The sequence below is a fragment of the Lycium ferocissimum genome, chromosome 11 (genome assembly GCF_029784015.1).
Source record: "Lycium ferocissimum isolate CSIRO_LF1 chromosome 11, AGI_CSIRO_Lferr_CH_V1, whole genome shotgun sequence".
Taxonomy (NCBI): Eukaryota; Viridiplantae; Streptophyta; class Magnoliopsida; order Solanales; family Solanaceae; genus Lycium; species Lycium ferocissimum.
In genome coordinates, this window is record NC_081352.1 from 35,248,463 (window position 1) to 35,270,942 (window position 22,480).

Here is a 22,480-nt window from a genome sequence, read left to right on the forward strand (position 1 = left end):
TATGTGAATGGATTTCTACTATTGATATATGCATAATGGTTGTTGGTGTTTATTCAATCTTTGTGTTTTAGTGTTAGGTAATGATTGCAAACATTAGCCTAAGCCATTATTCTAACTTTTCTTGGGAAAGTGAGTTAGCATTGGTAAGATTGAATAACAATGACTCGGAGCGTTAACATTCGTTTAATAGACTAACTTAGGAATAAGAACAAGTCTAATTGGCATTATTGATCGTTCTTCGATATCAACTCTTTTATATTTGGAAAAATCATAAAGAGGAAATACGGCCTAACTGTTGAAAAACATTAGGAAGTCTTTAAGAGATCAAGTCAGATCCTTAGAACAATCATAAGAAGTATATCATATTGAAACCTGAAGCATAATATCTAATCAAAACGGGGAACACAACCTTAGTCTCTCTCGCATTAATTACAATTCAAGTCAAAGTATTAGTTTATATTACAAAACAATTATTCCAAACTATTTGGAATAGAATTAAAGCCTTTAAAGACCAGTATAGCATACAATTCGTACCCTTTTCTATCCATATTCCCTGTGGTATTCGACCCCAACCTTGTTTGGGTTATTATATTTGACAACGTCCGCTTTATGCCACTAATAGGTGTAATTTAAGCGTATCACCTTCACCTTCTTGACTTTTGATTTCTTTGACATATTGATCATACTCTCTAGTAGTAAGCTTCACATTTGTATCTATGGGAGTAGTTGCAGGTTTAGTAGCACTGAGTCCAGTTTCTAATATTAACTCTAATGCCTATTTTCTTTGATGCATTAAGATTCCTTTGTCTGATATTGCAAACTCAATTCCCAGAAAATATTTCAGCTCACCTAAGTCCTTCATCTTAAAGGCTTCTTGTAATGCAGCCTTTATCTTGATTATTGACTCTAGACTATCTCCTGTGATCAGCATCTCATCAACATACGCTAATACAGCTATGATTCTTATTTTTGTCCTTTTTGTGTATAAAGAATGATCAAATTGACTCTGAACAAACTTAAACTTGACCAAGGCTTCTTTTAATTTTACATTCTACTGCCTTGGTGCCTGTTTGAATCCATACAAGGATTTTTTGAGTCTACACACTTGTTTGTTGTCCCTTGACTCTTAAATCCTTGCGGTAGATACATGTATATCTCATCATATAAGTCCCCTTGAAGAAAGGCATTATACACATCCATTTGGTGTATGTGCTATTTCTTTGCAGCTACTATTGCCAAAACTGTTCTAACTGTTACCATTTTGATGACTGGGCTGAATGTCTCTTGGTAGTCAATTCTCTCTTGTTGACTATATCCTTTTGTCGTCAAACTTGCTTTAAATCTCTGAATTTCACCACTGTCCTTATATTTGATCTTGAAGATCCATTTGCAACCAATTGGAACTTTGCCTTTTGGTAAGTCAACTATCTGCCAAGTATTGTTTTGCTGAAGAGCATCTACCTCAGCCTGCATAGCCTCAATCCATCTTGGATCTTTATTAGCTTCAACATATGTAGCAGGTTCAGTAACACTTGGCTTAGAGGTCACAAAAGCTTTATATTTAGATGAGAGTTGATCATAAGTTAGATAGTTAGACAATGCATAAGGAATATCATTATGAACATTAGTGATCCAAACTCTTTCATCCAACATCGTGGATGTTTGTCTTTGCTGGACTTTCTAGTTGGTTCTTTTCTAGTTGGTTGGGCTTGTTGTTGCTGTTAAATTTTTCCTTGTGTTGTATTTGTTATGTTGTGACTTGGTAATTGTTGTACTTAAGGAGATTGTTGAGTTAGGATGATGTTTCTCCTGATGGATCATCAGCTTGAAATGATATTTCCCTTGATTGATCATCAGCATTGTGTATGCTCATCTCCTCCTGACTGGTACTTGTTTCACCTGTGTGTTGTGCTGAAGTATGTACTAAGTTCAAATCAAGATTAGTAGCACCTGTAGTGTTTTCATATATTGGACTAGCAGGTAGAAAAATGGAAGTTCCAGCATTTGTGCTCATTGAGAAAGGAAATATGACTTCCTTGAAGATGACATCTCTGTGTACAAAGAAATTCTTATTCTCAATGTCATATAATATATATCCCTTTTGATATTCTGAATAGCCTCTATAAATGGCTTTTCTTGATCTAGATTGTAACTTATCTGTCTGTTGAATGACTTTTGCAAAGCATAAACAACCCAAAATTCTCAAATGAATCAAAGAAGGTTTTCTACTATTTAATCTCTCATAAAGTGAGCAGTTGTTAATCACCTAAGAAGGGAGCCTGTTGATTATATAGACAGCAGCCTGTATTTCCCAAAAACCTTGTAGAAATCTGAGCTTGGAACCTAATGACTCTAGTAAGCTCTAAAATATGTCTATGTTTTCTTTCTGCTACTCCATTTTGCTATGGAGTATAGGGACATGATTTTTGTTGAATGATCCCTAAATTGGTAAACAGATCATTACACATAGAATTGGCAAATTCTGTGCCATTATCAGTTCTTATGGTCTTGACCATTAGATCATATTGATTTCTGATGAGAGTTAGGAAGTTCTTTATATGCACAAACACATCAGACTTCAATCTTAGTAGAAAAACTCAAGTAAACCTTGAGAAATCATCTACAACAGTTAAGAAGGATTTATAACCATCAAAAGTAGCAGTCTTATATGATCCCCATACATCCATAGGTACAAGTTCAACTATCCTGGAACTAGTAGTAATACTCTTAGGGAATGGAAACCTAGTTTGCCTGGCACAAGGACAGACTGTGCACTTATTTATCAAATTTGTAATACTAGACAATGTAGTAGGAAATAATTTTTGTAAAACACTAGATGACACATGACCCATTCTTTTATGCCACAAACTAAGGTCTTCATCTTTAACAGTTTCACTAGTAGAATACAGACCATATCCAAGAATTTGTTCCTTAGTAAGCCTGAGTTTTGACCGTATGAGATAGTAGAGACCATCATCTTCCTTACCAATCTCCTTCACCTTCCCAGTGAAGAGATCCTGGAATCAGGATAAAACTTAACTAAGCAATTCAGTTTCCTGGTTAATTTTGACACTAACAACAGATTGAATTTAAACTCTGGTAAGTAGAACACATTATGAATGTTGCTTCTAGATGATATAACACTTGTACCTGTTTGTTTAATTAACATGAGTAACTTCACCATTAGGGAGTATTACCTTCTTATCAATATCAGGTTTAGTCAGAGTAGATTTTTCTAACATTTCTAAGTCTGAAGTCATATGATCTGTAGCTCCTAAGTATATGATGTATTCTTTTGGATTTTGAGAGACTAGCAAAGCACTGCATGTACCTGTCATGTTTGCAGAATGAGAGATATTGCTGGAGTGAGATGGTTGTCCACCAAGTTGACTTTGCTCCATCATTTTGCAAATTTCAGCATACTGAGAAGGTGTGAGTGTTGTAGGACCTTTAATTTTTTGAAATTGAGCCAGTTGTTGTTGTATAGGAACACCGCCACTTGGTTGATATTGATTGTAACCTGAATTGAAATTCATCATCATCTGAGATATGCATATTCTGATTCTGCTGTTCAACAACTGCATTATGAGCTGTATGTGCACTTTGTCCACCTCCTCTACCATATTTTGCCCTGAACCTGTTATCAGACTGGTGAAATTTGTTTTCACCTTGATTGAACCTTCCATCTCCTTGATTAGCTTTGGGATGATCTGGAGGATATCCCACTAGCTTAAAACAATCAATCTTGAAATGTCCTTTCAACTTGCAGTGATCACAAAAGGCATTAGGATTATAATTTGGATTAAACCTCTTTTTGAACTTCTGACCTTGGTTTCCAGCTCTAGAGTACATTGCTATAGCTTCATTTTCACTCATCCCCAGATTCTTACCAGAACTTGAACCCACTAAACCAGTAGAGTTTTTGAACTAGTCATAGCTCTTTGGTTTTCATCACTTATTATCATAGGGTAAGCTTGGTTCACACTTGGAAGAGGATTTTGCAATAAGATGTGACTTCTTGCTTGAGAATAGGACTCTTTTAGGCCCATGAGAAACTGGCAGAGTTTTTGTCTTTACGCATATTTAACAAACTCTTTTGATTTATCACAATTACACCATGGTATAGGCACCATAGACTCAAACTCATTCCATAATTCTTTCAACTTAGAGTAATACGCAGACACAGACTGAGTTCCTTGAACTGTAATAACAATCTCCTGATGTATATTAAATGACCTTGAGCCATCTATTTTTTCAAATCATCCCACAAAGCTTGTGAATCAGTAGCACATATAATACCACCTATTTGATTAGTATCTACATCATTCATAAGCCAGGACAATACTAGAGCATTCACACGTTCCCACTGATCCCACAAACTTTCAGGATAGTTTTCCTTCTTACACTTTCCATTAACGAACCCTATCTTATTTCTTCCTAACAATGCAAGTTTCATAGATTTACTCCATTTCGTGTAATTATCACCACCTTTCAATTGAAACGAAATTATAGTTGTTCCACTTACATCGGTAGATTGCAGGTATAATGGATGATTATAATCCATGGCTTGAGTTTGAGAATCTGTTGAACTATTTGTAGTTTCGATTCCAGTAATCGCCATTGAAATTGATACAAAACCTTGATTTTAACCTAATTTTGACAGAAAATTTTGACCAAACCTTGAATATCTTGATTCTTCAACTGTGATTGATATTTAGCAATCGATTTTGAGATTTTGATTTTGCGTTACGGTTAATTACAATAACCCGCTCTGATTGTGACACCTCGGAATCTTTCCGTACTTGAGTAACGAGTAGAACGATGAAGAGCTTGAGTATATGATGTGTTGATAAGTCGGGAATGGCCAATCATGAATTTTGTGGAAATAATAAAGTTGCGAAAATTTCTAGCCAGTGGTCGTATAGTGCACAATACGGCCCGTAAAGTGATTTACGGACCGTATAGTGCGATCGTCCTCCAGCTTGCCAAAAATCTCAAGTTTCTGTTAAGTGTGAAAAAGGTTAAATACGGTCCACTATACGTCCCGTAAACTAGTATACGGCCCGTAAACCAGACCGTAAACTGCCACATTCCTCAACCAAACTTTCTGTTTTTCTTAAGCTTAAATACGTGCATGGAGGACGGACCGTAAACTAGTATACGGTCCGTAAACTGTGGTTTACGACCACTGTACAGCCGACGACTGTTCATTAAAAATCAGCTTTTGTGATTTATATAAGGGACCTCATTTCATTTCATCTCCCACCTCCCCCATTCAAGAAACCTCTAGAGTGTTCTAAACACTTCATCCATGAGAAAACAAGAGAAATCAAAGATCATCAACTAGAAATAGGGTGAAACAAGTGGAAGAAACTTCATCAAAGTTATTCGACCCAAGAAATTCCAAGAGAGAGAAAGTAGGGTTTTGGTGGAAGAGTGAATTGTTATCCAAGGCTTGTTCCTCCATCATCCAAGGTATGTTTTATGGTATTTTCATGATGTTAGGAGTATTATAAAGTAGAAACACTTGAATTACAAAAGAATACATGAAATGGGTTAGATATGGAAGAATAATGTCATCTTGAAATAGTAGTTGGATTGAGCCATGGAAATGGATGTGTCAATGTTATGAATGAGTTATAAATGATATTTGGAACATGAAATAAGCGTTGGATATGAGAGAATACGACGATGGATTCTTAGTCATAATTATGGAGAATTGGTATGAAATTATGAAATGCGAATAAGGCGAATGAATGACAATTGTTACTAGTGATATTATGACTGTTGGTAGGAATGGTTGAGGGTTGATATGGAATATGGCGGGAAAGTAGTATAAACAAAGGAAATGCTGTCCGATTTTCCTTAGCCTTAAGAAGTACGTTCTTATAATTGTTTAGCTAATGTTGATACGAATTCCATTGAAGGTAAACGAGTGCATTAAAGGAGAGCGAGCAAGCGATAGAATAGCTAAACGACGGAGGTATGTAAGGTTCAACCTTTCTTTCTAAGGCATGACACTATGGTATGGATCCTCCTATCTTTCTATAATTTCTTTGCATCTATGTATGTATTGGAAACGATGAGTCTATGTCAAAAGGAGCCCGTATGAGATGAAGTAAGAAGTATGTTATGAGTATGATGATTAGTCTCTCTTTCCTTTCAAGACCTGATCTTCCTTCGTCTCCACAAATTTCCTAAATTCCGAAGGACTAAGAACCTACGTTCATAAATAGCCATACGAGAGCACGATAAGAGATATACATTATGAGTACGATGGTAATGACGATGAGCCCATGACTATAGGGAGCTACGCATGTATAAGATAAGGAAAAGGGATAGGCACGGGCACGATAATTGACGATGATTCCACCGGTGCTTTCTTGTGAACACTCGCCTTAAAATGCTAGTCTCTTCAAGGTGAGATACTATGATCTGATTACTCCATAACGTAATCGGGGTTCCAGGACCTTACGTCACCCCGACATAACTATAGATGCCTATGAGTCCCAATGTATGATGTGATGATATATGCATGTATGTACGTACGTAATGATACTAATCTATGATATAGCCACGATATGCTTATAAGATAATCACTAGTTGCACAGCTTTGATATGTATGTTGATGCTAGCCTATAATGTATCTATAAAATGTATGATGACGAGTATATAGTATGTACATATGTATATGTGCCTTGATGACGCTAAACTAAGATAAAACCATGATATATCTATGAAATATATGTTATGATTGATGATGAATGTATGATGTGTGTAATAACGTGATTCCACCGCACCGAGAAAAGGGCGGACATGTCACCACCAGTGGGGCGCGTGCGACCACACCGTACCGAGAAAGGGCGGACATGTCACCACCGGTAGGTGCATACGATGGGTACCGGACGTGAACTAATGATGATGACGTGTGTATGGTATGACAATGTATGCATGATATGACAATGTATGTATGATGTAATAATGTATGTACGATACGATGAGTTAGGTAGGATAATACGGGGTATATGCCACAATAGCCTATGTGATATGCTATGTATAAACTATGTAATGAATGTATCCAGATGAAGGTTATGTCCTCGTCCTGTGTCATTATGACTTCTCTATATTTATTTCATTCATGCCTTACATACTCGCACAATATTCGTACGACGTCCTTTTCTTTGGACGCCGTGTTCATGCCCACGGTAGACGGGAGACGGTACGATCCATAGGGGCTATCGGCGAGTTGCGAAGCCTCTTTTATTCCGGAGGTGCTATTTATTTTGAGACGTTATTTTGTGTGTATATATTTTGGGCATGACGGGGTCCTGTCCCGTCCATATGTTCAGTGTTCTAGTAGAGGCTCGTAGATGCGCATGTGTGGGTAGTATGGTCCCATAGACGTCATGTATATGCAAGCATATGTATATTATTATTTGGATAGCCTAAAGGGCCTATGTTTATACAAGTAAATATATTCTAAATGAAAAATCATTTTTTTATGATTATACATGATAAGAAATATGAATAAAGGCAGGATAAGCAATAGAACAGGTGGTGCTCGGCGGTCAGCCTCGGGTACCAGTCGCAGCCCTGGTCGGGTCGTGACACTGATACCATGAAATTGTGTGAGAATCTGATCAATTTAGAATCATAGTGAAGAAGAAAAAGAGAGGAAATGGAGAAGAAGAAGAAGTAGCCGTTAGGTCCATTCAAAAAGTTAAGTTTCCAATACAATGTAATGCCCTATTTATAGTTAATTACCTAACACACTTAACCAACTAATCCACATTACAAAAATGACTAAACTACCCTTACAGCTTATTTACAATACTCTTCAACAAGTATGAACAGCATAATACTGTGTAGAATTACATAGTCATTAATTAACGTATTATGCCATTGTAATTACTTTCTTTCTACAGTCTACGCAGTAAGGTCATTATAATTAATTTCTTTGTACAGTCCATGAGCGAAAGGAGATGGAGTTACTCTCGGACAAATCAAAAATGGTCACACATGTTCTGTGATCAGTTTGATTTACGGCCATTCTAAGGGTGTGGAATATACTTTTCTTAATATAACATGATTTCCGCTACCTCATTTCATTTGATTGCTAATAAGAGGAAATTAAAGTATCTATTTTCTAGCGAACAATTTCTTCTCTGGCAAAACTAATATAATTACGAACAATTTTTCAATTGTTATTGGTCTATTAAATTTTATAACTACATGTACACATATGATGTGGATGAAGATGGTTTTAATCTAAATTGTTTAATGTGATTTCACTATGGGTCATGCCCGGTCTAACTATGCTAATAATGAGATTATTTAATTGAAATTATGGACTATTCAAAAACACCAAATCTTTATATAGAGAGGCAATATTGTCCTCCTAAGTAAATTTGGTATGATAAGCCATTAGCCTCAATGAATATAATCAGGTATTAAGTATCGAATTATGAACGACTAAGTATTCTCTCCTTGTGGAACATGAACGACTGAGTAAAAGTTACGCACTTGTTTGATGGGTTAAATAGGTTAAGATATGAGTTGGTTGGGTAAAATATGTTTGTGTTGAGTTAAATGAATTTAATAAGTTAAATAAATTTATTATATTAAAAAAATAGAATTTTATGTGACATGGCATGCCAACTAAGAGTGAAGGAGAGTTTTATTTGTTAAGTATATTCTAAGAAAAATAGTGATAATTGAGTGATATTCTAGTCTTAAAAAAATAAAAATAATATTAGAAAGCAATTTTCAATACATGAGTGATTTTTTAGGGAATTTACTCGAATCACTCCTAAATCAACGGCTAGATACGTATCCAAATACAAACCGGAACCAACTCCGATCAAAATAATTGCCACTTGCCAGTTGGATTATATGAGAGACTAATTAAGGTGATTTTGGACAGCTATTTGCCGATAATGTTTTTGAAAATATAATCTGCTACTCTTTATTTTATAAGACTATAAGTCAGATTATATAATGTAAATATTTAATATACCCGCAGTGTTCGGATTAACTTACGTGCACTGCGATTAATTTTACGAGTTACCTGTTAACTCCCACCAAAGACAGATCCTAGTAACTTTATCTATCAAAACTTAGACAAAGAAAAATAAATCATCTAGTATTTTTACGTACACTGAAATTTGAACTTGAGATCTCATTATTCTTAATCACTTTATTAATCACTAGGCCACACGCTTACATCGTTAGATGTATTGTAAATGTGTTAATAATATTTCTGATGCAACATAATAAGATCATTAGTAAATTTAATTTGTTGCATAAAGCAATATAAAATTGTCCAAAAGAGCAAATAGTAAATTAAAAGTTAATACATAATAATAGGATAACATTGTGACGCTCAAGACAGAGGATGAGTTAAAGAGAAGGATTGACAAACTTCTAGATTAATAAGCTTTTGAAAAAGACAGTGTATGTGATATCTTAGACGAATCTCTCATAGACAGTGGCGGATTCAGAATTTTCATTCAGGGTGTTCGGAAAATAAAAGAAGCTAAATATAATTTATTTAGGGTGTTCAAAAGTTAATATATGCATATAAATATAGAAAATTTACCCTATATATATAATTTAATTTTTCGCCAAGATCCGTCCTGCTCATAGATAGAAAAGAATAAAGTGAAGAGTTTTGTAGATCATAATTCAAGTTCATATAGTACGTGAAGTTCCTATGCTCTTGATAATGACGCAGCTCAAGAAAATATTCCCTAGGTTTATTGGGTCAATCAAAGGGAGATTTTTTAACTCATGTAGAAAAAGAGGGTCGAGGGGATGACAACTTTTGTGAGCTGTAGTTAGAAACCTAAAACAAAAAAAACCTTAAAAGTAAGCTTTTTTTTACACCCTTAAATTTGTTATAAATAAAAATAATTGAACTGTTAACCTAAATAACCGAGTTCTCTCATAAATGAATTAACATGTTTTTCACACAGAACATCGTTAATTAACACACCTAATTATATCCGAAACATTTTCATAATCATAGATGGATTTTAAAACGGAAAAGGGCCAAATATACCCCTGAACTATTGGAAAAGAGCTAAATATACCCTTCGTTATATTTTAGGTTTAAATATACCCTTACCGTTATACTATTGGTTCGAATATACCCTTACTCAGTTAAAGTTGTCCAAGATGGACATCCGATCCTACGAGGCACTAGCATTTGATGAGGTGGACGCCACGTGGCATGCCACCTCAACACCCCTAACCCATTTTACCCCTCCCTCTATTTGTTCTTCCACACTAAAATTTTCTTCCCTTCCACCATCATTGCCACCAACATTGCTCCTTTGCTTTTCCGTCACAACTGAAAGAGAAGGCGAATTAACAAAAAAATTACACTTCTTTAGCTCTTGATTACAGTGAAAGCATTATTAGGCTTCTTTATCACCCAACTTACAGTCACTAGAATCTTTGCATCTATATCAATTATCATGACAAAAAAAAAAAAAAAAAAAAAAGAGGGTGAAAAATTCTAGAATACTAAGCGAACTTGGGGGGACAATTTAAAAAAAATTCAATTTCCTAAATAAAAATCTAAATTTTACGCCCTCCGAGAATTCTTTAACTGACTCAAAGTTGGAAAAAGAAAACTCACAGCTTCAGGAAGTAAGCAACGTAGTTACGCATCAGAAGTTATCATTTAGTGTGAGCCATTTATTGGTTGTATTTTTAGACCTTTGAGCTGCAACTATTGTGACGGAGAAGCAGAGGAGCAATGGTGGTGGCAATGATGGCGAAGGGAAAGGAAATCTTAGCGGTGGAAGAATAAATAGAGGGAGAGGGGTAAAATGGGTTAGAAATGTTAGTGGCATCGCGGTGTCCACCTCATCAAATGCTAGTGCCACGTAGGATCGGATGTCCACCTTGGATAACTTTAACTGAGTAAGAATATATTCGAATCAATAGTATAACGGTAGGGGTATATTTAAACCTAAAATATAACGAAGGGTGTATTTGGCCCTTTTCCAATAGTTCAGGGGTATATTTGGCCCTTTTCCGATTTTAAAATCCTATTTTGACAACCAAAAAAAAAAAAAAATAACTACACTGCTCTTTTCTTTTCCCTCGCACCAACAAACCTGGAAGTGAGGAAAGACACGCTATATATAGCCTCCAATCTCGTTATTCATCCCTAACCCAAACAAAAACCAAAAAAAAAAACAAAACAAAAAACACAAAAAAAAAAAAAAAAAAAATGTCAGATTCCTCAACACCATCTAATGGTGATCTCCATTCACCATTAATTTCAAAACCAAAAAAAGTAACAATGGATCAAATGTTAGACAAGTATTGTGGCGAATTCGGGTGGTGGCAATTTAGACATTTTGTATTAACAAGCTTAGCTTGGGCTTTAGAAGGGATACACACCATGGTTATGATTTTTGCTGACCGTGAACCGGGTTGGAAGTGTTCGACGAACCGGTGTGACTCGACGGTTAAAAGTGTGTGTGGACTTGAACCGGGTTCGTGGGAATGGTTAGGTGGAAATGCAAGTTCTACGGTTACGGAGTTTGGGTTAATATGTGGACAGAAATATAAGGTTGGACTTGTTCAATCCTTGTTTTTCGCTGGCTGCATGATCGGTATGTTGTTAATCACCCTTTTTAATATTTTAAAACTTTTTTGTTTTTTTGGTTTGTGTTTTTGTTCTACGTTTATTCCATTGTTTCGTTGTTGTTACTCTCGCCGTTCCGAAATAAGTGTCACATTAACAAATAAAATTTATCTCAAAATAATTGTCATCTTAGAAATTCAGGACAAAAATTGATAAGTGTTTCCAATGGTGCCTTTAGCGATAAAGAATGTGGTCATCTTTAATATTGTTCAATTCTCAAAAAATATTTAGCAAATACTGGTAGTTTAGTATTAATTTCTTGATGGGTATGATTTCTTTCTGTAATGCTATGTGCTACTTTTCGTTTCGCATTATTTTGTTGTTGTTATTGCTATCGTTTCTGTATTATCTTTTTCAAAATGTTTTACTTAAGCCGAGAGTCTATCTGGAAACAACCTCTCTAGAGAGTCTATCGGAACCAACCTCTCTATCTCTACGAGGTAGGAATAAGGTCTGGATACACTTTACCCTAGCTAAATTTCACTTGTGAGATTGTACTGGATATGTTGATGTTGTTTTTTTACCCCCTGTATCCTAATTTGGAAAAAAAGGCACTTGATCGTTTTTTGTATAGTGAAAGGTTAAGTTAACAGAATTCAGTGGTTTTCCGACCTTCTTTAACGAATTAGAGCAACACATCTCCAATTTTTCATTATTATGTGTGAGGTACATTTTTCAAAACTTGTTTAGAAGTCATTGGCGTGCAGTTTCTTAGTAGTGAGAAGCAGTGACTAGTGGCAGTAGTACATGGGTTCAAACCGAGGAGCTACTCCGGCCGTGTTAGAATGGTTGTCACTTGTCAGATCTTATTTAATTATGAATAGTAAATTTAATCAGATTAATTTAATATTTTAAAATTCAAGTTAAAATACTAAAAAAATACATATATAGTATTATTAGTTAATTCTTCTCATATCATAAAATGTTAGTAAAAGTTTAAATAATTTGATTTTCAAGAAGCAAAGCGTAATAGTAGTACGTATTTTGAGATGCAGGGACTATTAGATTACTTAAAACATGACTAAATGAAAGTGATAACCTAGAAATAAGATTAGTAGTAATATCTACAATGGGTTATAATATACTGATTGTGCCAAAAATAATTACATTGTCCGCATAAGTTAAAACTTCATTTTCTATGATGGAAAACACATGCCATTCAACTTTGTGGACAATGTTTCTCAATAGAGTTTAGTTATATATGGCCGCCGGCCGGTATAAGAATTTTTAATTTACTTAAATGTAATAAGTAATAGTACTTGTTTTATTTTTAGAATTACAATATCATATTCTAAAAATGTTTACTATAGATAAGAATAATCTGATCGTGGAAAAGTTTCTTCACATTGATGATATGGTATACTTTTATGCGGTCCACTGACAAGCAGAGGTGGAGCTAGCATAATACTCGGGGTTTCGGCCGAATCCAATAACTTTAATCTAAATTCTGTGTTTGTCTTAAAAAATTCATTGAATGTACATACACTGTTAATTTAGAACTCAATAACTTATACGAATTAGAATTTCGAACTCTGAATTCTCCGTCTCTGCCGACAAGGCGTGGTCACATATTGTAACCTCTAAATGGACTAGCACGCCTGCACCTTTCACGGAGATGAGTTATTGATTTGGCTGAATTGTTTTGGCATCACTATTCACCACATGCATTTCTATCCTGATGAGCACTTTGTCAGTTTCTCAGTTCGTACAAAGTTGACGAGGATGTGTTTTACCTTTCCCTTAGTCTAATATTATAAAATTACAACTTACAAGTAGAAAAAGAATGCGGCCAAATTTTTGTTTGCTAACGAATTGTTAATAATTAACATTCAAGTGTATCAAGCTCAATAAAATGGGACAAAAACAGATGAGGAAAGACGACATTTTGCATCGGAAAGATATTATAATTAAAGATCAAGGACAATAACAACATTGTCGAACTAAACTCGTGTTTGTGGGCCAACTAAGAAACGTGATCAGGATAAACATGACAACTGAAAGATACTAATGAAGTACAATAGGATATACTTTTAGGTCAGTATTAGAGTATCCTTTTTCTTACTTACTACTCACCCCCTAAGTTGAATATTAAGAATATGTTATCCCGATCCGGATCTTCCGTCTTCCTAATATGATACTCCCTGCATTCCAATTTTTTTTTTTTTTTTCAAATGTAGTGACAAGGTTTGTAAAGGGCTAAAAGATTATTTGTCTCGTCAATTTGTGTATAGTTTAGCAAATTTTATGCTCGTGTCTGCTTTGTTTACTAAGATTTAGAATGAAAAAAAAAATCAATTAATATTTTTACTTCTATTAAAAGTTGAAATTGAAACTTCATGATTATGCACCTACTGTATTTATCAGTGGTTTACACCTCCTTGAATGATAGGAGTAATTTATTCAATTTTAACTTCTTCTTTTTTTTAAAAAAAAAAAAGATACTATGATTTAAGACAAGGCATATATGTTGAGAGATTATAAATTATCTTAATAAAATAAAATAAAAATTCAGATTAAATTATTTTTAAATAAAATATTAAAATAAATTTTAGATAAAATAAAAAAATAATGTGATACGTAAAATAACACAGAGCCTATTGAAATAGGCTACTTTATTTTCGATAACTCATCAAAAATAAAAACAATAAAAAGAAGGCAACTCTAGGACAATGAATAAGTGCGTCGATGTACTTGAATTGCTTATTTTTTTATTCAATAAAACAAATATGCGATAGGTATGGACCAGAAAAGCTTATTCTTGTCAACTTTCTTAGCCAGGAAGGATCACTTCATCTTGTAGTACTATACCATGCACCAAACGATAAAGAATGGCACTTTAATTATTGTACCGAGACACAGAGAACCTTATCAAATTATCATGACGAGAAGCTGCTTCTTTTGACTTGCTTGTCCATTGTTTTTTGTCCATTTATTAAAAGCTTCCCTCACATTGTATGACATGTCGTTTATTTTTCCATGCATATTGACACTTGCTGATTGTAGTATGATTCAGCACTGAATATTTTGTCTTCCTTCAAAATTATTTACTCGCGTTACTCCTTCAAAACTTTTTGGTAGTTCTTACATGACACTTATTTTCTTCCATGTGAAAATAATGACATTTTCATACGCGTGGATGCTCTTTACTTTTAAATGATTTATCTCATTCATAAATAGAATTTATAATTATAGAAATATTTAAAACCATAAGTCTAAAAGTATTCCGGAGTTAATTTCATGAATGATCACTTTGGGCCTATTTGGAAAGCCATCCGGATAATTGAAATTGAGTGTAATTGGGTGTCATTACACAATTTATTCTGTTTGTTTGACCAATTAATTACTTGATTAGGTGAGAATTGAGTGTAATTAAGAGGGTGTAATTACACTTTCTAATTCTCAAAGGAGGTTGGGAATTGGGTGTAATTACACTCTATAATTGCATGGTTACTTTTTAGTTTTTTTCCTTTTTTTTGTTTTATTTTAATTTCTTTTTTTTTAATTTACTTTTATTTCTATTATTTTAACTTTTTATTATATTATTCTTTTTATATTATTTAGCTTTCATTCCCTTTTTCTCATTCTCAACCTTTACTTCTTGTGATTCCATGTAATTGCTCGTATTGTTTTTAATTTTATTCATTTAGCAAAATTGTGTTATTATTCTAATTTTTTAAACCACACATCTCAACATTAGAAAGAATTAGTTATTAACAAACTTCGCATATATTAAATGATGTTTATAAAGTAGAATTTCGTTGTGAATGAGGTTATATATAGATTTATATTTTCTCTTTCTTTTAAATTACATTTACTTAAGTTATTATGAAACTTTTTTTTATTTTATTTTGAATTTAGGTTATATTTTCGAATTTATTTGCTTTAGTACTATTGACTTGTTGCTGCACATTGCATGTTGTTTATTTTTCACTTACAGTTGATAGATTTTTTTTGTCAAACAATTGAATAATGTTATGGCAGTATATATATAAATATTAATTTTGTTTGCCAAATATCCAATCCATGATGCTCTCGAAAAAAAGTTAATTTTTAATTTTTATAATTAATTAAAAATATTATTAATGTGAAAAATATATATCAATTATTTTTTACAATATTAGTTACAAATATATGATTATTAATTAATATATTTTCAATAAATAATATGTTGTTAAAGACATAGTTTAATATCATCTATAAAGGCACATATTTTTCAAGATTAATTTTAAATTTTTTATAAGAAATTTTATTTTAAAATTAAATAACTGTGTAATTACATTTGTGCAACCAAACATTACACTTGTAATTACATTGTAATTAACTGATGACAAACAAATAGACATCAAACAGATCATTGTAATTATAATACTGTGTAATTATTACCCTAATAATTACACCAATACCAATTACTAGGTGGTTTTCCAAACAGACCCTTAATTTAAATTTTATTGCACTAGTATTACTAAACTATTTTTCGCAAGAAAAAAATCATTGAACTTAACACATGTACTAAGAAAGTCGTTAAACTATTTTTTTGGAGTTTCTCGCCTAGAAAAGCAACTCGCTTGTAGTCTCTCTCACATATTTTTTGATTACTTTTGCTATGTCCCAAAAGTAATCGTTCTCCTAAAAATTTCGTCCAGTCAAACACTGCCTCTAAAAATTAATTTAAGTAAATTATGTTGCTCGGATCTTTATAAATATTGACGGTTAGGTGTCGGATCCTCAAAAACTAAGTGTATTTTGAAGGATTTGACAGGAGTGTTATATAATATTTTTCGAGAGTTTGAGCAACATAACAAGTAACTATTATAAAATTAAGTTCTCAGTTTTCAATTTTTCAAGATGATACTGAAAGATTCACCATTCAGAATGTGATTGGTAATTTACCTTGCTCTATGTTTACAGTTGTTGTTGGATCAAATTTTGAAATTAATGGAAAAATTCTCACTTAGTTGATAACATTTTTGAGATGTTACGAAAATTTTGTAACACTTCCAAATGGTTTTGTCAGGTGCTGGAGTATTTGGACATCTCTCAGACTCCAAATTGGGAAGAAAAGGCTCCCTCACAATGGTTTGCATTTTGAACGCCTTCTTTGGTTGTTTAACAGCATTTTCTTCAGACTATTGGACCTATACCTTATTCCGCGTACTCTCCGGTTTTAGCACGGGCGGGACCGGCCTTTGCGCTTTTGTTCTCGCTACTGAACCCGTTGGCCAGTCTTGGCGTGGCGTAGCCGGAATGTCTACTTTCTATTTTTTCTCTATTGGAATAGCCGTCGTACCTGCCATTGCTTATTTCTTCCAAACGTGGCGATCTCTCTACATTGCTTCTTCAATCCCATCCATTATGCTTGTTATCTTCGTACTCCCTTTCCTTCACGAGTCACCTCGTTGGTGCCTCGTTAGAGGAAAAGCAGACGAAGCAATGAAAATCATGCACAAAATCGCCAAATCCAATGGAAAACACCTCCCCGATGGTGTTGTTCTTGCCCTCGATAGTGAAGTGAACGATGAGAACGATCCTAATTCTCAATCCGAGTCCAAAGAAGCCCAAAACGGATCCATATTAGATGTACTGAGGCTACCTTTAACGAGATTTCGGTTGTTCTTAGCTGTGGCGATAAACTTCTTTTGCTCTGTTGTGTACTACGGGTTAAGTCTGAATGCTGTCAACCTCGGGACCAATCTTTACCTCAGCGTCTCCCTCAACGCTATCGCTGAAATGCCTGCCTATTTGTTAACCGCATTAGTATTGGACAGGCTCGGTAGAAAGCCGTTAGCAATATGGACAATGTGGTTTAGCGGGATTTTCTGCTTAGCCGGAAGCTTGATGAAGGCTTACGAGACGTGGAAGGTGGTCCCAATGGTGTGCGGAGTTTTAGGGATATTTGGCATGGCGGGGACTTACAATTTGTTGTTCGTGTATTCGATGGAGTTGTTTCCGACTGTGGTGAGGAATGCTGCGTTGGGATGTGCGACACAGGCATCACAAATGGGGGCGATTTTGGCGCCCCTAGTGGTTGTTTTAGGGGGTGGGATACCATTTGCAGTGTTTGCAGTATGTGGGATTGCTGGAGGGTTACTGGTAATGTACTTGCCTGAGACTTTAAATAGGCCATTATATGATACAATGGCTGGAATGGAAGAAGCTGAAGCAGAGAAACCAGGCATTCTATCTTAATTTGCCGGTTTTTGAACTTGTTTCGGAGAACTATTTTTAGATTGTACTTATATTAGGTAGTCACAATAAGGCAAGCTCGAATTGTGCTCTATCGCAAGAGGCAGAACTACGTCAAAAGCTAGAAGTTGATCTATCCTAACTTGTAGCTTTTTGACTTAAATGCACTTTGAGATTTGATCAAATAAATTACAATTGTAGAGTATCTCTCAATCTTCCTTGTTCTCCACCTAAATGACCTACGAATAAATTCGGAACTTAAAATAAATTAAACTAACTTGTACTGAAAATAATGCTTATCACTCCGCGCGGTCTTAATAGGCATCATGCAATTTATAAAAAGAATATTTAATTGAAATAGAAGAGATCACTTTGGTCATGTATATGCAGGGACAATATAATTCTATAAATCACAAAAAAAGTTATCACAATTAGAGCTTAGGAATGTCATGAGTTCACGATGCCTAAGAAATAGTCCAATAATATCTTTATGTTTAGACATCACTCAAAAATCAATATCCTGTTACCTTGCAATTGCTTTATTCAATAATTTTTAGAATAACCAAATTTTCAACTAAATATGCTTTCCCCTTGATTTTTCTAAGCAATGCTCCATTAAACTTTTTTCTAGAGGAAAAGATAATGTTGAAGAGTATATATGCGTCAAATTTTCTCTTATTTTTGTAATACCAGCCTCTTTTAAATTAAGGTTCAAAAACCTATCAGTTTCAACAACATAAAATAAATCAATATTTATTTAATTATAATTGCAAAAAATTGAATTATCATCATTTTAAAATAATAAGAAAATAGACTCAGAGAACAAAAGAGAAAAAATGACAATACCTTTTATATTTTCACCCTCCATAAGAATCTATGTTGTTTAGTTCCAACAAGTTGTTAATTCCCCTATATTGTATCTCACTGATAATTTTATCTAGATTAGGCCCCATTATTTACGTTACTCCAAGTCTATTGCCACCTGCAAGTTCAAGAAAATGAAGAGATTAAAGACTCAAATTTGACACCCCACAATTCTCGTCATACTCACAAAATTAGCTTTAGCAGGATATGAAAGTAAGGAACTCTGAAATGTCAAAAACCCAATAATTTGAAGTTTTATAAAAAAAAAAATATCAAGATAAAAAGATAAACTTTGCTTGATAATTGACTGTACAAATAACTGAAATCCCAAACATACGACCTAATATCTACAACTTTCTAAATGAATTTAATATGACAAACTACTTTTAACAAAAAATATCAAGAATCAAAATACCTGGCAACTAACGATAAAAACACACAAATTCTCAAACCAATCAAGTGATTGTACAAGCTTGCAACTAACTGTATTAACTCGTTGTTCACTTGATTTTCCGAAAATGTTGTAAACATGTTTCAAATGATCCTTAAAAATCAGCCAGAGAAGAGTGATATTGCCTCCAATAGCATGATTCAATCTGGCTTTGGATCGGCATGTTATCTCATATATGTATATTAATTTGTAACCGTTGTAATGCATTTAACCAACACATTTAATAAAATTAATAGAGGTAAGACATGACTTTTCAGTTTCTTAACATAACACATGTAACATTTTAAGAGAATTAAATATATAGATTTGTTATCAATAAAATTAGACAAAGAGCGATAAAAAAAACTGAAAAAATGTTATGAAGAGTTCAACGTGGAACATCTAACAAAATTTTAAGAGACTTAAAAGAGATGACTTTTGAGTTTCTTTTTTTAACATAGCAAATTAGTAGGAAAAATGAATAAAATGCAAAAAAAAAAAAAAAAAAAAAAAGATAATTGTGTTTCTTGGCCATAGAGAGGTGCCACATCACCTTGTCTAAGCCTAACTTTATATTAGATATATAAATTTTCAGTTTCAACAAACAGGTAAATTCAGCTCCAATACTTTCACAATGCTTTTAAAGTCAAGTACTTAATAGTTGCTTTATTCAGCTAATCCAAACAAGCTCTTTACGAACCAATTAGGCTACCATGGCAGGTTTTGCTTCAGCTTCTTGTAGTCCTTCAATTGTATCATAAAGTGGCCTGTTTAATGTTTCTGGCAGATACAATACCAAAAATCCTCCAGCAATTCCACATATACCAAATACAAGAAATGGTATGCCACCCCCTAAAACCACAATAATTGGTGCCAAAATTGCCCCCATATGTATCGCTTGAGTCGCACATCCTAATGCTGCATTTCTCACCACAGTTGGAAACAACTCCATCGAATACACAAATAACAAATTGTATGTCCCAGCCATACCAAATATCCCTAAAACTCCACACACCATTCGAACCACTTTCCATGCCCCTTCACCCTTCATTAAGCTTCCAGCTAAACAGAATATTCCACTGAACCACATTGTCCCTACACCTAAGGGCTTTCGACCGAGCCTGTCCAACACTAACGCTGTTAAAAAATAAGCAGGCATCTCAGCAATTGCGTTAAGGGCAACGTTGAGGTAAAGATTGGTCCCGAGGTTGACCGCGTTCAGACTTAACCCGTAATAAACGACGGAACAGAAGAAGTTACTACCCACGGCTAAGATTAACCGAATCCGTGTGATTGGAAACCTCAGTACATCTAAAATGGATCCATTTAGCGCTTCTTTGGTATCGGGTTCTAGCATGGCTACAGAGGTAGATGTAAGGTCTGTGTAGACCCCACCCTCCCCAGATTCCATTTTTTGGACCACACTGGTTATGTTGTTGTTGTCGTCGTTCACTTCACTGTCGAGGGCAAGAACAACGCCATTAGGAATATGTTGTTTGCCATTTGATGTAGCGATTTTTTGCATAATTTTCATGGCTTCATCTACTTTTCCTCGAACGAGGCACCAGCGAGGTGACTCGTGGAGGAAAGGAAGTACGAAGATAACGAAAATCACAGACGGGATCGAAGAAGCAATGTAGAGAGATCGCCACGATTGGAAGAAATAAGCAATGGCAGATACAGCGGCTATTCCTATAGAGAAAAAATAGAAAGTGGACATTCCAGCTACGCCACGCCAAGACTGACCAATGGGTTCAGTGCCAAGAACAAAAGCGCAAAGGCCTGTCCCACCAGCGCTGAAACCGGAGAGAAAACGGAGCAAGGCATAGGTCCAATAGTTCAAAGAGAATGCTGTTAGAATACCTAAAACGGCATTCAAAATGCAAACCATTGCGAGGGAGCCTTTCCTTCCCAAGTTTGAATCTGAAAGATGTCCAACTACTCCAGCCCCTGAAAACAATTTTAAAAGCGTTACCATAATTTTTTCAACATCTTAAAGTTGGTTGTATCAAAAGTGACAAATATGTGTGTGATAGACAAAGGCGACAACTAAGGATAACTACCAGAATCTCACAGCTCCTCATTCAATCTTGGGACACACTACTACTAGCACTTCTACTATCTTACAACGACGACTCAATCTTTTGATATTCATTATTAAACAATAAAACCACCAACTATTGCTAAGGATTCCGTCTGAATTTGGCTCTTCGGTAAGGTTTCAGACGAATTTTTTGTGAAAAATTTCTTACCTACGATCCAAATTCCGATGGAACGTCCGTTAAAATTAGTGATTTTCTGAAACTATCTACTGTGTGCGTACGTAAATATTTACCCTACAACCTCTATACTTTTGACAATAATAATTTTTCCCTACATGTCCAAAGTGCTTATTATCAAAAATGCTTTTTCAAAAAAGTGATGCAGTTTGTGTGGAAACTTCTTCATTCAAAATGACTAACATATTAGTAACATCCTAAATTGAAAGGATGAAATTCAATTGTTACTTTTCGGCTTTATCTGGGAAAATAGCCAATATCACAAAGTTCCATCTGGCTATTTTGAAATTCTGCGAAACTTAATGACACTGAATAATTTTGGTTATAAAGATTGAAAATTGACTAGTTGTGAAATTTTCCCTTAAAAAACGGAGGACGTACCGATCATGCAGCCAGCAAAAAATATAGACTGGACAAGCCCAACCTTAAACTTGTCTCCACATATCAATCCGAATTCGGACATCGTAGAACTTCCTGTTCCACCTGACCATTCCCACGAGCCAGGCTCAAGGTCACACAGACTTGAACCACAATGGCTCGTGGAACAGCAACAGGCTGGTTCGCGATCGGCGAAGATCATGACCATAGTGTGAATCCCCTCAAGCATCCAAGCCAAGCTGGTTAACACTAAGTGTCTCAACTGCCACCACCCAAACTCCCCGCAGTACTTCTCAAGCATTTCATCCATCGTTATTTTTTTGTTCGGTTTCGGATAATTATTCCCGTCTTCCACGTCATTTGAAGATAACAATGCCGATGCTTCTGACATTTAATATTTTACCTAGCTACTGATGATATCATATGGTACTTAGCACAACGCTCTATTTATAAACCGTGGAGCTTAGAAATATGAGAATGTGTCAAACTCTTCAATTTATGCTGACCCTTAACACCTCTTTATAGAGTTTTCAAAAGAATAGCGTGGAACACATGCATATCACCCAAAATAACAGTAATTGGCGACGGATAATTTATGTCACTAAACAGTAAAATTCTGTGGCTAATTCTAGTTAATGACGGATTAATGATGAATTATTAAAAAGTTATGTTAGCTACCAATTA

General features: G+C 34.5%; 4 protein-coding genes across 6 annotated transcripts; 1 reads left to right on the forward strand and 3 right to left on the reverse strand.

Annotated features, from left to right (window-relative positions):
- Window positions 1-1,014: 1,014 nt before the first annotated feature.
- LOC132037156 (uncharacterized) lies at window positions 1,015-4,770 on the reverse strand. 3 transcript variants are annotated; one of them, XM_059427624.1, is made up of 2 exons: window positions 3,332-4,770; window positions 1,015-1,899 (listed from the first exon to the last, which is right to left on the reverse strand). In XM_059427624.1, exons 1-2 carry the CDS (start codon window positions 3,684-3,686, stop codon window positions 1,793-1,795), a joined length of 462 nt encoding a protein of 153 aa, XP_059283607.1. In that variant the 5' UTR covers window positions 3,687-4,770; the 3' UTR covers window positions 1,015-1,792. The 3 variants fall into 3 exon arrangements, with proteins under 3 accessions (XP_059283607.1, XP_059283606.1, XP_059283608.1); XM_059427623.1 differs by having other exon boundaries at window positions 1,015-1,911; XM_059427625.1 differs by having other exon boundaries at window positions 1,015-3,017.
- On the reverse strand, window positions 1,213-1,653 carry LOC132038283 (uncharacterized mitochondrial protein AtMg00820-like). Its single transcript, XM_059428971.1, has one exon. The coding sequence runs from the start codon at window positions 1,651-1,653 to the stop codon at window positions 1,213-1,215; it is 441 nt and encodes a 146-aa protein (XP_059284954.1).
- Window positions 4,771-11,166: 6,396 nt separating the features above from the next.
- LOC132036729 (organic cation/carnitine transporter 4) lies at window positions 11,167-18,050 on the forward strand. The gene is made up of 2 exons (XM_059427107.1): window positions 11,167-11,630; window positions 16,677-18,050. The coding sequence occupies exons 1-2, from the start codon at window positions 11,243-11,245 to the stop codon at window positions 17,846-17,848; spliced, it is 1,560 nt and encodes a 519-aa protein (XP_059283090.1). The 5' UTR covers window positions 11,167-11,242; the 3' UTR covers window positions 17,849-18,050.
- Window positions 18,051-19,708: 1,658 nt separating this feature from the next.
- On the reverse strand, window positions 19,709-22,250 carry LOC132037385 (organic cation/carnitine transporter 4-like). The gene is made up of 2 exons (XM_059427890.1): window positions 21,800-22,250; window positions 19,709-21,089 (listed from the first exon to the last, which is right to left on the reverse strand). The coding sequence occupies exons 1-2, from the start codon at window positions 22,185-22,187 to the stop codon at window positions 19,843-19,845; spliced, it is 1,635 nt and encodes a 544-aa protein (XP_059283873.1). The 5' UTR covers window positions 22,188-22,250; the 3' UTR covers window positions 19,709-19,842.
- Window positions 22,251-22,480: the final 230 nt, after the last annotated feature.

Excerpts from the sequence above, each read along its gene's own strand:
- LOC132036729 (XM_059427107.1), top strand. The coding sequence starts at position 11,243 with ATGTCAGATTCCTCAACACCATCTAATGGTGATCTCCATTCACCATTA. Across the intron at positions 11,631-16,676 it reads TTTCGCTGGCTGCATGATCG|GTGCTGGAGTATTTGGACAT; the intron begins GTATGTTGTTAA and ends TGGTTTTGTCAG.
- LOC132037385 (XM_059427890.1), bottom strand. The coding sequence starts at position 22,187 with ATGTCAGAAGCATCGGCATTGTTATCTTCAAATGACGTGGAAGACGGG. Across the intron at positions 21,090-21,799 it reads TTTTGCTGGCTGCATGATCG|GGGCTGGAGTAGTTGGACAT; the intron begins GTACGTCCTCCG and ends AATTGTTTTCAG.
- LOC132037156 (XM_059427623.1), bottom strand. The coding sequence starts at position 3,686 with ATGGAAGGTTCAATCAAGGTGAAAACAAATTTCACCAGTCTGATAACA. Across the intron at positions 1,912-3,331 it reads TCATTCTGCAAACATGACAG|CACAACACACAGGTGAAACA; the intron begins GTACATGCAGTG and ends TACATACTTCAG.
- LOC132038283 (XM_059428971.1), bottom strand. The coding sequence starts at position 1,653 with ATGTTGGATGAAAGAGTTTGGATCACTAATGTTCATAATGATATTCCT.